Source organism: Vipera ursinii (assembly GCF_947247035.1).
Source record: "Vipera ursinii genome assembly, chromosome: 1".
NCBI classification, from domain to species: domain Eukaryota; kingdom Metazoa; phylum Chordata; class Lepidosauria; order Squamata; family Viperidae; genus Vipera; species Vipera ursinii.
In genome coordinates, this window is record NC_139512.1 from 66,399,322 (window position 1) to 66,415,302 (window position 15,981).

A 15,981-nucleotide genomic window follows, 5' to 3' on the forward strand; every position below is an offset into this window, starting at 1 on the left:
TACGGTTTCTAAACTGATTTCAAAATACACACATAGTTATCCTAAACTTTTTTCCTTATACAATGGTAATTAAAACATGAACCCATTTGGGTTTTCAATGTTTCTGCATAAATATCACCTAATATATATGTTCTATATACAAGTCCAAACAATAGATAAACAAATTAGCAAAAAATATTATCCCTATTCATTTATTTATTGAAGAAGCACCACTGTATATTAAATCCTGTTAGGTTCTTGTACTATAATCATAAAATAATACTTTTCAAACAGTAATTTATCCACATTACTGGCACTTGTGATAATGGACTACATAGCTTACTCAATAATGCTTTTTTCTAATCCTTTGTATTTCTACTACACATCTGGGGCAAATCATTAGGAAAGGAGCTGAAGTCACTTATACAACCAAGGTTAAGGTGAAATCTGGAGAGTTGTATCAAGCAGTACTTAAAATTTTAACTGGTTGCTCATACCCAGTTTCTTCAATGGTATTACCGTATTTTCCGGCGTATAAGACGACTTTTTAACCCATGAAAATCACCTCAAAAGTTGGGGGGTTGTCTTATACGCCCAGTCGTTTTATACGCCGGAAAATCAGTGTCTGGCAGGGCAGTCCTGTGCACGCGCGCACTCCCCAGCTGCTCCTTAGCAGCTGGGGAGTGCACGCGTGTGCAGGACTACCCTGCCGGCTCCCGCCCGACGCCCTTCCCTCTTGAGGCAGCATCGCTCCCTGGCTCCTAAGGAGTCCTCGGGGATGCTGCCTCAACTGTCCTGCATTGCTCCCATTCGTCGTCCTTTCCAATTCTCCAAATCCTCCTTTGCTTCATGAATTAAGGCTAAGCAACGTGGAAGGGAAGCGGTATTAATTACACATTAAGGCACCCAGAGTGATGCTCGTCTCTGCCTCATTTTATTTCAACAATCTGTTTGGGGGGGGAGGGGTAAGTATTGAAAGGTCATCCCATTCACCAATGGTTTATTTGGACACGAATCTGCGTATAAACATAAACCCACCTTATCCTACAGCAGTTACAAGCACCCAAAGGAGGAATTCAACGATTATAGAGATCTCTCCAAGGGGGAAGAGAGCAACATTAACCCCTCCCTCCCTCTGCCCTTGGACGCGTGACTACTCTTCCCCCGCTAGCAAAGAAAGCGCTCCTGCTCAAGTAAGCCCGCCGGCAGTTGGAAAGGGAAGAGTCGGAGGGGCATCGAAGGCAAACGCACGTGCAGGCTGATTGGTGACTTCTTGCGCAGGCGCCCGAAGGCCGGAGCCAAGTAGGCCGCGGGGCTTTTTGTCAAGGAAACGCCTCTGTTTACAGTTGTTGTGTCCTCTGCTTCCACCGCAACCGCCTTCTTTTCTCTCCCCTTAGAAGACTTGCACGTTTTTGCTGTCCACATCTAGTTCCAGGCAGGCGAAGAGTCATGCCTGTACGCTGGAAGGTGAGAGGGCGCTGCCGTCGTGTCCTCGGCGAGAGGCTCTCCCCTCTTTTCCTAAGAAGCTTTAAGCTCTAGACAAACGCTCGGCTTCCGTTCTTTATCTCTCCTCTCCTCCCCCCGCGCATACTTGGTATTGGCCGTTGTATTATGGTTGTTTGAAGAGAAGCGCCCAGTTGCCGCTTCGGGGGTTTGTTCTGTCTTCATCAGGAAATAATTCGGGTCGGCAGCTGCTGGTTGTCTCGCAAACCCTCGCAGGACTTCCCTGCCGGCTCCCGTCCGACGCTCTTCCCTCTTGAGGCAGCATCCCCGAGGACTCCTTAGGAGCCAGGGAGCGATGCTGCCTCAAGAGGGAAGGGCGTCTGGCGGGAGCCGGCAGGGCAGTCCTGCACACGCGCGCACTCCCCAGCTGCTAAGGAGCAGCCGGGGAGTGCGCGCGTGCGCAGGACTGCCCTGCCGGCTCCCACCAGCCTGCCCTGCGATTTTCCGGCGTATAAGACGAAAAGTCTTTAAAATCACCTCAAAAGTTAGGGGGTCTTATACGCCCAGTCGTCCTATACGCCGGAAAATATGGTATCTAAAAGTTCCTGCTCACATTAAACTCTACCATTACAAAATAATTGACATCAACTAACTTGATGTCGTTTCGACATCAATTCGTTTCGAATTGCCTTTATAGCAGGTTTTTTCAAACATTTGTGGAAATTTTTTGAAACATAGTTTTCTCACCTTTGTCACAAAAATGCCTTCAGTTATCACTCAAATATAAAAGTGTTTTATTTCAATGTTAATTTACCCAGAATAAATGATGTTGGTATTTGAATTCCAAGGGTGTTGGCTGTAGTTACAACTTCAGAAATGCTATACTGTACTATTGTTTGAGGAAGAAACAAATAACCTGTGCTATGTTGATGACACAACCAGCTGACTTTGTAATAATGCCGCTTGGGGTGTGTGTGAAAGCGCTAATAAGCAGGCATATACATAGAATGAAGGCTACTGCTAAGCTTGTAAGCCGCCCTGAGTCTTCGGAGAAGGGCGGGATATAAATGGAATTTAAAAAAAATAATAGCCAAAAATGCAAAGGATCTATCTGCAAGCTCTAGTAATAGTGGAGAAAAGTAGGACTAAAATTAAAGAAGACAAATACAGGTATTCCTTGTGTAATTCAAAACAAATAGTATTTATATCCGATGCTTGAAGTTAATGCCAATGCAGCAGTCATGTGATCATAATTTGGGCACTTACAAGCCTGCCTGCACTAAGGCTGCAGGGGTACTTCAACTCCCTCCATTTGCCTATTTCCACTCCCTCCACACCTCTGCCCATTTGGCATGAACAATTTGGAGAACAGGAGCTAAGGCCTTATAAGCTTTCTAAAGCATCGCAAGAACAGCATGTACAATTTGGAGATGATAGGTACAGCATTATCACAATGTTTCAGAAGACCTCAGAAATCTGAAAACGACACATCATTGGAGATGTTGGGGAAAAGGCCTGGTGCGGCAAGCCACTGCCTTAGATAAGGCTGGGCTTGCTTCACCAGTAGTGAAAGATACTGGAAGCCAACTGGGTATAACAGGGCCTATAGGGTTTCAGGGGCTTCGCACTGGGGCAGTAAAGTGGCTGGCCACTGTAGGATTTGAGGTGGCAATTCTTGGGTCTAGCAACACTGGGACTGAAGCAGAGGGGCAACAGGCCAGGACTGAAGGCTCCAGGCCTTTACTTTTGCCACCACTGCCACTGGAGTGCTACTGTGCAGGGCAGCCATAGGTGGGTGTGGGGAATTGAAAATGAAGCAATCCCTTTCTTTACAGGGCTGGGAAAGGGAACCATGTCAGGAATGGGTTGGATCAACTTGAGTCCTTGTCCAAGTACCAATGGGATTTGGTTACCAATGGCAGCTGTTGGAATTGCTGTTGCAAAGTGATGCGGTTACGTGAAGTCACACTTTTAAACTTTGGTGTTGAAGACTGCTGAGAATGTGGATAGCCAAAAAAAATAAAAATAAATGTATCACAAAACAAATCATCCCAGAGTTCTTACCAGAGTCACAAATGACAAGGCTTAAATCATTCTGCCTCGGGTTGGACTAGATGACCTCCAAGGCCCCTTCCAACTTTATTATTATTATGTTAAAACCTAGCTTTCTGGAAAAGGCTCTAATGCTGGAAAAAGTGGAAGTTATAAGGAGAACGAACCGGAAGGCAGATAGACTTACAGTAGCAATGGATACAATTTTGGAAGATCTAAAGCAACTTAGGGATAGACCATGGAGAATATCTGAGGCTGCTAGGCATCAAAAACAACTTGATTGCAATCATATTATGTACAAAATTTTGATATTCATACATTCATTTCTCCTTCAGCTAAAATGTAATTTTCTTTTGCCCAATATAACCACATGTATACTACATGTAAAAAGGATAAGCTCAGTTCTGTTTCTTATACAGATGTTCCTTTACTAATTGGGGACTGGGGAGCATGTGCACATTAGTTTCACTTCCCACCATCATCACCATCCAAGTAATGGCTAAATGGCTGCATGCTAGATGGTACTATCATAGAATTCTTACTTTACTATTTTGATTTTTGTCATTTCCCCATGACTAATTGCTTATGTAACTTGTATTCACTGATAAGTCCTACTCAACTGTAGATTACTATTGAATGCTATGCAATTGCAGAAATATTCTAAATTGATACGAACAAATGTCCTCTACTTGTTCTGTTTCTTGGGATTTTTTTCATAGAGCTCATAGGCAAATGTTTCTGTATGTGATTTGTCACTGAGCAATCCAATAAAGTCTATATCCAGCTGGAATGGACCATCTACTTTATCAGCCAGAGTAAGTCCCAATGTGCTGATCTGTTAAAAAAGAGGAAAAAACACTTTGTATTAATTTTCACAAAAATATTGTCTAAAGTCATGGAGTATTTATGTCTATTAAGCCTAAATTGATGTTTTTACGACTATTTTCATTAAAAAATGAAACATTAACTACATAGTTCTTGATTAGCAACATTCAAAACTTATTTAATTCAAGAACAGAATTGCCATAGAACTCAAAAATGTTCCAAAACTACTACTACTACTACTACTTTAGTACACAAATTCAGCAGTCTTTCCCCCATCAAAAATCTATACACCTTCCAAGGCTGAAAGCTCCTTTGAAACAATGCATAGAATAGGTAGATGTGACCCAGGGAATCCAAAGCATTCAGCAAGGCTGTATTTTGTAAGCAGTAAGGCGTTGTTGTCATGTCCAACCCATCGCGACCCCATGCACAACATTCCTCCAGGCCTTCCTGTCCTCTACCATCTTCTGGAGTCCATTTAAGCTCACGCTTACTGCTTCAGTGACTCCATCCAGCCACCTCACTCTGTTGTCCCCTTCTATTGCCCTTGATCTTCCCTGGCATTAGGCTCTTCTCCAGTGAGTCCTTCCTTCTCATTAGGTGGCCAAAGTATGAGTTTCAACTTCAGGATCTAGCCTTCTAAAGAGCAGTCAGAGTTGATCTCCTCTAGGACTGACCGGTTTGAACGCCTTGCAGTCCAAGGGATTCGCAGGAGTCTTCTCCAGCACCATAGTTCAAAGGCCTCAATTCTTTGGCGCTCAGCCTTTCTTATGGTCCAACTTTCACAGCCATACATTGCAAATGGGAAAACCATAGCCTTGACTATGCACACTTTTGTGGGCAGGGTGATGTCTCTGCTTTTTAGTGTGCTGTCTAGATTTGCCATAGCTTTCCTCCCCAGGAGCGTCTTTTAATTTCTTGACTGCAGTCCCCATCTGCGATGATCTTGGAGCCCAGGAAAATAAAATCTGTCACTACCTCATTTCTTCCCCATCTATTTGCCAGGAATTGAGAGGGTCGGATGCCACGATCTTGGTTTTCTTAATGTTTAGTTTCAAGCCCACTTTTGCATTCTCCTTCTTCACCCACATCAAGAGGCTCTTTAGTTCATCTTCACTTTCTGCCATTAGAGTAGTATCATCTGCATATCTTAGGTTGTTGATATTTCTCCCAGCAATCTTAATTCCAACTTTTGATTCATCTAGCCCTGCCTTTCTCATGATATGCTCTGCATATAAGTTAAATAGGCAGGGCGACAGTATACAGCCTTGCCGGACTCCTTTCCCAATTTTGAACCAATCAGTGGTTCTGTGTCCAGTTCTCACTGTTGCTTCTTGACCCGCATATAGGTTTGTCAAGAGACAAATAGAACTTGCCACAATTTGTTGTGATCCACTCAATCAAAGGCTTTAGCATAGTCAATGAAGCAGAAGTAAATATTTTTCTGGAACTCCCTAGCTTTCTCCATGATCTAGCGTATGTTGGCAATTTGATCTCTACCTTGTACAATGTTGTGAACCTCCGTCCATAATTCTTCAGGCACTCTGTCTATCAGATCTAATTCCTTAAATATATTTGTCACCTCTACTATGTATTCATCAGTTCATATCTGAGTGGCCTAGTGCTTTTCCCTACTTTCTTCAATTTAAGCCTAAATTTTGCAACGAGAAGTTCATCATCTGAGCCAGTCAGCTCCTAGTCTTGTTTTTACTGACAGTATAGAGCTTCTCCATCTTTGGCTGCAGAGCACATCTGTGTTGGCCATCCAGTGATGTCCATGTGTAGAGCCATGTCTTGGGTTGTTGGAAAAGAGTGTTTGCTATGACCACTGTATTCTATAAGGTGCTGTAGGGCTTCATAGAACCGGTCAATTTCATCCTCTTCAGCACCAGTGGTTGGGGCATAGACTGAATGGTTTGCCTTGGATTTGCACTGAGATCATTCTGTCATTTTGGGGATTGTATCCAAGTATTGCTTTTCCTACTCTTTTATTGACTATGAAGGCTACTCCATTTCTTCTGAGGGATTCTTGCCTGCAGTAGTATACCTGATGGTCATCTGAATTAAATTCACCCATTCCTGTCCATTTTAGTTCACTGATTCCTAAGATGTCGATGTTCAGTCTTGTCATCTCTTGTTTGACCATGTCCAGCTTTCCTTGATTCATGGATCTTACATTCCAGGTTCCTATGGAAAAAAAATCTTTACAGCATCGGACTTTCCTTTCACCACCAGATGCATCCACAGCTGAGGTTCAAGCTTTAGTTTTTGTTCAGTTCCTGATAATTGCTTTATGTTATACATTAAGGCATTTATAAGACCAAGTTTGATGCAACCTCAAAGAAGTATTTAAAACTCACTTTTTACCTTACCAGCTTAAAAAAAACTCAACAAACATTTGAATAAACTTGGGTAACTTTAAACATGTATATTACTTTAATTATTTAAAAAAGCTTAAAATTTGTGGAAATGCATTTAAGACATAGAGCAGAGCAGTGTCTGAAAGAAAGCGTATCCAGATCTGAGCTGTAATCCTTTATGTAAGCAGTGTTTTTGGAAGTTTGCTATTGCTTTCTTCCTAGGAATGAGAGAATGCCTGGCCCAAGGTAACCCAGCTGGCATTTGTACTTAAACCAGGACTAGAACTCCACACTTAGTCCAATACTTTAACCATTAAACCAAACTGACTAGAATGAATTGATATGATACACACCTTTAAATAATCAATTACACTTTATTCATTGTATAGAAGATCTGTCATAATTGTTAAGAGTAAAGAATATTATGTAGTTCAGGGTTGGATTCTTGGTGTTTGCTGAGCTTGTTTTCCCACACCGCACTGATTTTAGCCTAGTTTAATAATGGAATATCTTCAGGAAAACCATCAAGTTCAGAGAACATCAAGAATCCAATTATCATACTTGCTTTTAATGTTCTAGTTTTCTAGTTGCATAGAACGTAACAGTGACTAGAGTTGGGATTCAAGGAGGAAAACACAATGAAGAATTTGATTCATTTTCTGTCCCTATGTTACACCAGGTATGAACAGTCAGAATGAAACCAGAGATTGTCAGAAATACGAGAGTCAGGAAATATCTTTTCACTTTAAATGTGTTTCAATATCTAGAGCCAGTCTAATATCATATTAGGATGCTGAAGAAACTAGCTGAATGATACAAACTATATTTCATATATATTGTATTCAATAAATTATAGAGAACTAGTAAAATTCCAAATGAGCAGAAAGATACAAATATCCCTCACAAAATAGGAAAAGATGATGATGATGATGTTGGAAGGGACCTTTGAGATCTTCTAGTCCAACCCCCTGCTTAGGCAGGAAACCCTATACCATTTCAGACAAATGGCTGTCCAGTCTCTTTTAAAAACTTCCAGTGTTGGGAGCATTCACAATTTCTAGAGACTGGTTCTTCCACTGATTAATTGTTCTGTCAGGAAATTTCTCCTTAGTTCTAGGTTGCTTCTCTCTTTGCATTTGATCTAGCATTTGTTCTGTAGTTCTGAAGATGTGTAGTTTGAACAGTCTGACATCTAGGAATATTCCATAAAAGCTGATAAAGTTTTATTTGTAAGCACTTTGGTGCTTACTAAGTTAAGATGAAATTGTCAAGAACCAACCTGGCCTCACTTATCTTGTTCTCTGAGGAGCTTTTTTTTAATAAATTGGGAATCCTACGGATATATCTTGGCTTCAGCAAAATATATAAAAATCCTCATGGCGTTGATTAACCAACTTGTTAAGTGTGGTCTGAACAGTATAATTGTGTGCACTGAGTCAAGAAGTCTACTCAAATACTGGTTCCTCATCAAACTGGAGAGAAGTATCAAATGTATTCCTGCATAATGTACTCTTCAGTGTTTTTCGCAATGAGATGGATGAGAAGGAAATCCTTATTACATTTCCTGAAAACAAAATATTGGGTGGAATACACCCTCCTGAAAGTTTTTAGGAAATGTATAAACACACATTTCTTCCCCATGTCAAGTGAATAATCTTCCTGGAAGTGATAGAGTGAATATAATAGTTCATATATATTATTTTACTTAGTTTCAACACTGCTTTTTTATTCTAGTTTAGTTTAGTTTAGTTAGTCTAGTTTAGTTTAGTTAGCTACCTTGATCCCTACCAGAGCAAAAATACATGATATAAATCAAATTCAGTGAATAAATGTTTAGGGATTTTGATCACAGATCTTATATGCATTTCAAATAGCAAGTTTAAAAACCACCTACCCTATCTGGCCAGAGTTCATACTGGCCATCCTGGATTCTCCCGTGGCTTGTAAAAAAGAATTTAGAAAATGGAACCTGTTGTAAAGAATTTACAGATCAGTTAAAAAATGTGAGTATTTGAATATTTCTTTCAACATATTCATTTTTCTTTCATAGTTTGTTTTCTGACAAAACCCCAATGTTCCATATATCTTGTTACGAATACTGACATTTTTATTCAATATACACTCATTAACATCCTTTCTTTTCTTGACTGTTTTACCGCACACATTTCTTAAGAGACCCATCTCTATAACATTCAACCCTTTTTTAAAATTTCTACTGATATAACCAATTCCCATTTTTTTTACATACAACCATTTTTGCATAGTAAATTGTCTCAATTGACTATAATTGCATAGGGAATTTGTATGCTAGTTTTCTTAATAAAGAAAAATATTTTCAATACAGAAGTACAATAGCAACTGGAGTAGTAGAACTCCAGTTACCTACCATGGGTAGGTGGCAATTTGCCATTTTCAAACTCTTACAAAAAAAAAATCCAAGCTAGAGAGGGGGGAAATCACATAAGAAAATAATTCTTTTTTATGTTTCAAATATTTGAAACCAAAGATTCTTGTTTGCTTTTTTTTCAAATGTCAGAATCCATACTTTCTATAATAGTATAAAAAAGTCATAACTGTTACCTTAATTTCCTCCCAATATGGCCCCCCTCGGGGGAATATGAAGTAGTTATAAGTATCCTTCACTGACGTAGGGTCGTATTTGCTTGGATTGATGTTTAACATCCACGGCCTACCATCACCACGGACACGTAGACATAGACTATTAAAATTTGACCAATCATGTAATTTTGTACGATGAAAAGCAAGCTGCCAAAATATATAATATTACTTTTAGTTTTTCACCAATTGTTACCTTCTCCCTTTCTTAATATAATTTTGTTCACTGCTGAGATGGTTTTTTTCCCTTCTATTATTCTGCTCTATCCTTTTCACATAACTGTCATGACAAGTAGACTCTGTCATAAATATTAATTACTTTCTCATCAGAAATTTATCACATAATAAGCAACTGAACACAACCACACACACATACACACAAAAACCCCACTGCACTGAGACCATTGGTATCTACCCCAACCTAGTTGAGAAAACTTTTCAATTATTCTTGGACAAGATACCAGAAACTATCCAAATTTCCAGGCTAGTAAAATTGTGGTTATACTGCCAGTTTCCACACACACTTAGACCAATATGCCTATGCTTGAAGGTGACACTTGAGGGTAATAGAATGCAACATAAGTGCAGCAGACAGAAAAATTCTAGAGACATCTGTTCTTCAAACAAGATCTACAGCAACATTTGACATGTTACACTGTACCACGGCTTCACAACAGATTATAACTGACAGTCTCATTTTGCAAGTCTCATCAATTTGCTTATTACCACTATCAATGAAACAGCAAACAAATAATCTGCACATTCCAATGCAGTTGAAGGATAGATAAAATGGCTATCAAGTGGGCTTTAAAAATATGATAAAAGCTTGGAAGAACCCCACACTTTTAAAAATCACTTTTTTTTAGTGAAAAGGAACCGTATTATGCTGCTGAATGAACTATTTTTTAAGATTAAAAATAATAAAGGCAAAACTTATCTCAAGACAAACCTGAATCCTGGTGATTATTTGGGCATATTTGTAGGGGTTGTGTTTGTTTTTTTTGCAACAATAAGGCTGCTGTAGACTTTTTATGGAAATTTTTTAAACTTTTGATTTTGTCCCAGTCCTTGGGATTCTTGGTAATATCTGTTGATTACTAGTCCTCTTTAGTTTTTCAAGATTGTTCAAGTCAGCTACATACTAAAAAGGTAAAGGTAAAGGTTCCCCCGCACATGCGTGCTAGTCGTTTCCGACTCTAGGGGCCGGTGCTCATCTCCGTTTCAAAGCCGAAGAGCCAGCGCTTGTCCGAGGACGTCTCCGTGGTCATGTGGCCGGCATGACTAGACGCCAAAGGCACACGGAACACTGTTATCTTCCCACCGTAGTGGTCCCTATTTTTCTACTTGCATTTTTACGTGTTTTCGAACTGCTAGGTTGGCAGAAGCTGGGACGAGTAACAGGCGCTCACTCTGTTACGCGGCATCAGCTAATTTACTTATGATTAGGCTCCATTAAATGCAGCAGTTTTGTTTCTGAGCAATCACTGACAAGACTGAACAGAAAATCGCATTCTATATTACAAAAAAGATAGGTTTGGCAATTTTTCTAAAGAAATCTATCTTGTGGGAAATTATAACTAATTTTTTAAACTTCATCTGGAATTTAAATTCTTAACATAGTGACCAATTGCACTTTACCACACCATTCAATTACAACTCATTAATTAATGAACTTTGCTAGGTTTATACAAAATGATAAAAACAATAATTTGTTTGAATGGGTTCACAACTCAAACAAAGCCAAAACTAACAAACTACATTACAATAAATCAACAATGGCTTTTTAAATGCTTGTTGACCATAAATAAAATCTAATGCAATTATGATTTAGCCATTATGAAAATTTTAGTCTGATATAATATAGACATAACAAGAAGCATGTTATAGCATTAACAGGTGAAATTTTATTTTAAACATTATTTCACAGAGGTATTTCACTGTCTTAGCATATACAAGGACACTTAGATAAGGAATACGGCACATTTTCTCCAGCTCTATCAGTGGTTGTTAAAGTAATACTTTTTATTAAACAAGGGAGTAATTTGAGCATATTCTGAGGGTAATGGAGCAATTTGTAATTGCTTATTTGTGAATCAAGGATCCACTTTACCAGTCTATGTAAAACATAATACCACAATCCATAGATTTTTACTTTAATTCCAAGTAAGTGGCTGTAATCCCTTTGAGTGTAAGCATACTTATATTTAACCTTTCCCATCCTCTCATCTCCTGCAATCCCTGTAATTCCCCAAATCCCATGCTGGTAATTTCACAACCCTGCAGGCTAGAGGTACAGATTATCTCTTGATTGCTATGCTGTTGAATGCCACTCCAACAGGAGTAAGAGTTAACAATGGAGAGTTACAGTCCAATATATTTAAGAATGCAGCTCTACTATTATTCCCCACTTTGAAATATAGTATTAAAATGAGAATAGTACTCTTTAGAAGAGAATTTTGGAGTTTTTCAAATGGAAGCCATTTTTGGCTAAAAGAATAAACCACTTTTAAAAATGTTAATATGATTGTACTCACCATTTCTGGTTTTGATACCATGGCACAATATCCACTATATCTTGTCACTCCATCATGAGGTACAGTAGTATTGAGGTTCCCAGACAGGATACCATACTGTTTATTCTTATCTAGCTTTAGACAAATTTCACTTTTCCCTCCAATCGCTGTGTCAGAACCGAGCACCCATTTATTTAAATCTTCTTCAGTACGAAATTCCCATATCACTTTTGTCTGATTCAATATATAATTTTCCATTGGTTTTTGGTCAAACTCTTTCATAAAATCAACTACCTCTTTCTTTACAAGCCCACATTGTGTTTTGAGGTCTTCCACTACTTTCTTAAAGTTATCAATTGTCTTCCATGGTGAAATTTTCTCAACAGATGTTCCGGGTCTCTGATAGCCACTAGACCATCTTGCATGGTGACCATCTGCAAGAGTCCTACACAGACTACTTTGGCAGTGGTTTTTGTTTACCAAAGAGAGACAATCCAGCATCTTCAGAATTGAAGCCATAAGCGAATTTTGATGAGTAGCTTCCCTTAACCAAATAAAGATTCTGGTATCTATTTCTGATTAATGCAAGTTACCTTTACCTGTTATAATACAAATAAAAATATTTTTAAGCAAAATATTTGTTTAATATTTTAGTTCCATTTACTTTCCCAAATATAGCAGTTACCTTGTTATCCATATTATCATAAGTAACACTATCAACAAGCTAAGCTGCATAAATAAAACTGATACCATATGACATATACGTTCTTAAAACAAAAAAATAAAGTCAGCCTTTTCATTTGTGATACCTTTACTGCAAAAGGAAATGAAAAAAAATGTAATGAGAAGACAATTCACTATTTATGTTTTAACAGAACTGCACACATAAACTCAGCAATGTGAACACAATCTGGAAAATACCAGTTATTTAAACAAGCATTCATCAAACTTCTGTTTGCTAGGTAAAGACTTTATTGAGTCAAGATCAATTTTGGTGACTATATGGTCAGGGCCACATGCAAGTTTACCACTGCCTTCTTCTATACCAGGAGTAGGCACCCTTGGGTCTTTTATGACTCGTGGACTTCAACTCCCAGAATTCCTGAGCCAGCATGGCTGGCTCAGGAATTCTGGGAGTTGAAGTCCACGAGTCATAAAAGACCCAAGGGTGCCTACCTCTGTTCTATACATTTGGTTTTGCAGCCTAGTCTGCAATCCTGGGATTTTCTGCTGATCCCCCATCCAACTATTAACCAGGTCGAATTCTACTTGACTTTCTGGAGTATCACCTAAGATTCACTAAGTCTTGCTGTGCCTTTTAAAAAACCTTTATCTACGCCATAATTAGGGGCTCTGATTCAAAAGAGTTTCCATGGATGCTGAGAGAGAAAACTCTTTAAGAAGAGACTCCTGGCTGGCTTGAAATAACTTTTTCCAACATTTGTTCACTCTTAAGGAACATCATTAGATAGGGGAGACCAGATAGCTGTAAACCAGTAAACCCACTGAGTGGTACACTGCATTCAATTCGCTCCGTTTCTATCCTTCTCCCTCGTCTTGGCTTCCTGCTTCCTTGAAGAAGTAGAAGTTGTTGTTCACCCCTAACTTGCAACCACGTTTCACTTAATTCTCATCCCCAATACGGTAGATTATTGTCTTTCCCAGGCAAGGTGTGCCCATTCTACTCAGGCTGAGCGGGGATGATGGGTCCTGTGTGGTTCAACGGGGAATAATTCCCCTTTGCAAAGTGCGACCCCCTTCGCTCACCTCGCATTCGGCCGCCGTCTTTCGGCCCCCCTGTTCTCCGCCGGCAAGTCCAACGCTGAAAGTCGTCCGGACTCCTCAAGGAAAGACAGCCTAGGGAAGAAAGGTTCCGTTTAGTTTACCTCGAGCAGATGGGGACCGGAGAACGAGAACGTTTTTCAGCTCCGACTGGAAAGTCGGTGGCTTGCGGTGCTTTTTAAAGGTGGAGAAAGAAGGAGGTTTCATTTACTGATTGGTTTTTTTTTTGAGCCTGGTCGAAAAGCTCTCTAACGCAAGAGAACTGACGTAAATGGCGACACAAGGGGCTTCCAAGATCCTAATAGGCCCTCTCCTTCAACGACTGACCAAGGTTTTATGCTGCCTGTAATGGGTCTTAGCAGGGGTCTTCAAACTCGGCCCTTTTATGACTCATGGACTTCAACTCCCAGAATTCCTCAGCCAGCGTAGCTGGCTGAGGAATTCTGGGAGTTGAAGTCCATGAGTCATAAAAGGGCCGAGTTTGAAGACCCCTGAAGCTTTCACTAGTTACAAAAAAAAGGAACTTCGTGCACCCATCTAAGAGAACCACCCCACCATATCTCTCTCTCTCTCTCTCCTCCGACAGCGGCTCCTTTGAGACTACAGCACAGCCTCCCTCCCCCGCCCCCAACTGACGCGGGAACGCCCCTTAACTCAACTCCGCCCCCCGGCTCGGTGCCTAACGGCCAGTCGCGCCTTCGACGCCGGCCACGCCTACACCCGACGCGTCGCATGGCGCATGCTCGGTGCCCTTTGTGTCCCGGGCTGGCGGGCGGGCGGGCGAGCGGCTGGCTGGCTTGGCAAAAAGGCCTGCCGCTCGAAACTGCCGCACCGTCCGCTGGGCCCCGCTGTGAGGAAGGGACGGGAGCGGCGGCGCGAGTTCCGCCATGGTGAAGAAGCGGAAAGGCCGGGTCCTCATTGACTCCGATACCGAGGACAGCGGCAGCGAGGAGAACCTGGACCAGGTGAGAGGTAGCGGCGCTACCGCCGCCGAACTGGGCCCCGGGGCTCCGTCCTCGCTTTTGCCCGGGTCGGTTTGGATGGGTGCCGTAGGATACCCCCTCGCATCCAAACGGCTTTCGTTTCTCTCTCTCTCTCTCTGCCCGGACTGGTGCAGGAGTCAGAAACGTGTGGTTTTATATACACGAGGGTCGCGAAGACTCTCGCAGCAAACGTGGGTGAGGAGATGGAGCAAATGGGCTTTTGAAACGCGGGGGTGTCGATGTAAGTGAAGACGAAGAATAAGAGCTTGGAGTTAGGCGACAAGGGATCCAGTCTGGCAGGTGGCAGGATGGAGAGAGGCTGTGTTGTGACTTGGAGAGCCGTCAGGGTGAGATCTATTTGAACATTGAGTTATCCTTCCCCCCCCCCGATAGTTGTGGGAATGGTGGGTGATGGGGACCTTTGTAACCCCTTTCTCTTGCGTGTCACTTCTTTCTCCTCCGATAAACTCTGTGTCGTTTATTTCGATTTTCTCCTAGGTTTTGTACCTGTCCCTTGAGCTGCAAGCCTTGCTTGAACTTACCCAGTTTCTCAATGTCTTTGCAGCATTTCTAGAGTTCAGCGGCTACATTGCTGTTTGTGCCCAAGAAGATTCCCCTCTTGTAGATTATGTTACAGTGCGCTTGCTGTTGCTGAATTTCATATACTGAAATTAATTTTGTCTCTAATCTTGCCTTTTTTCGGTGAGGCACCAATATGGGTTGCATATTCTGTCATTGCATGAAAAGATTCTACATTCCAGTCATTACATCTTAAATAGATATTTTTGTGGAAGGCTGCTTCATATTCTCCATTAATATGCATATTTTTTCTGGGTTGTTCTTTGTGCATGAAAACCATACAACCATAGAACAGTGAGCAACTATTGTAGAAACTAGGCCAAAATCAGTAAATGGTAATATACGTTTTGGACAGGAATATCACAGTTTTTGTCCATGTCTCCGCTTGTATCTAACCATAGTACAAACATGGCCCATAGTTTTTTTGTAATGAGTCCCCATGATGGCTTAAGTCATCCTTGGCTGTACCAGTGCTATCAAACTCTTTTCCTTTTTATTTTGACACCAAGGACTGCCTAAAGGTTCATAGAATCTAGGTGGGAATTCAGATGACTTAGAAAAGAGGGACAGTGGGTTTGGCAATAGGGATAACATATTTTACCTCAATAGAGTTTTCTCCTAATATTAGGGATGGGTGGAGAGCATGATAATCAGCAAAGAAATTATCTTTTGCGTTGCTCTTGGGTTGAAAAGCAGAATTTGATTGCCACTCCTGAAGTGTATAAGTTGTTGAGAGCAATATATATTCAACAAGGAAACCATAGAATCAGACCTGATTGTATCACATCAAAAGTCCCCTGATATCTTCTCTGTCTCCTTTGTGGTATACTAAAACAGTTTTCCAGAGTC

At 40.8% G+C, this 15,981-nt stretch overlaps 2 protein-coding genes across 2 annotated transcripts in view; one reads left to right on the plus strand and one right to left on the minus strand.

Annotated features, from left to right (window-relative positions):
* Positions 1–2,020: 2,020 nt before the first annotated feature.
* On the minus strand, positions 2,021–13,942 carry NDUFAF1 (NADH:ubiquinone oxidoreductase complex assembly factor 1). Its single transcript, XM_083358624.1, has 5 exons — positions 13,556–13,942; positions 11,810–12,387; positions 9,240–9,425; positions 8,554–8,628; positions 2,021–4,309 (listed from the first exon to the last, which is right to left on the minus strand). Exons 2-5 carry the CDS (start codon positions 12,305–12,307, stop codon positions 4,160–4,162), a joined length of 909 nt encoding a protein of 302 aa, XP_083214750.1. The 5' UTR covers positions 12,308–12,387; positions 13,556–13,942; the 3' UTR covers positions 2,021–4,159.
* A 347-nt stretch (positions 13,943–14,289) lies between these two features.
* The window catches only part of RTF1 (RTF1 homolog, Paf1/RNA polymerase II complex component), a 34,079-nt gene continuing 32,387 nt past the window's right edge, over positions 14,290–15,981 (plus strand). Inside the window, exon 1 of the mRNA XM_083374606.1 lies at positions 14,290–14,535. Within this exon, the coding sequence (XP_083230732.1) occupies positions 14,458–14,535 (78 nt within the window). The 5' untranslated portion in view covers positions 14,290–14,457. The remainder of the gene's footprint in view (positions 14,536–15,981) is intronic.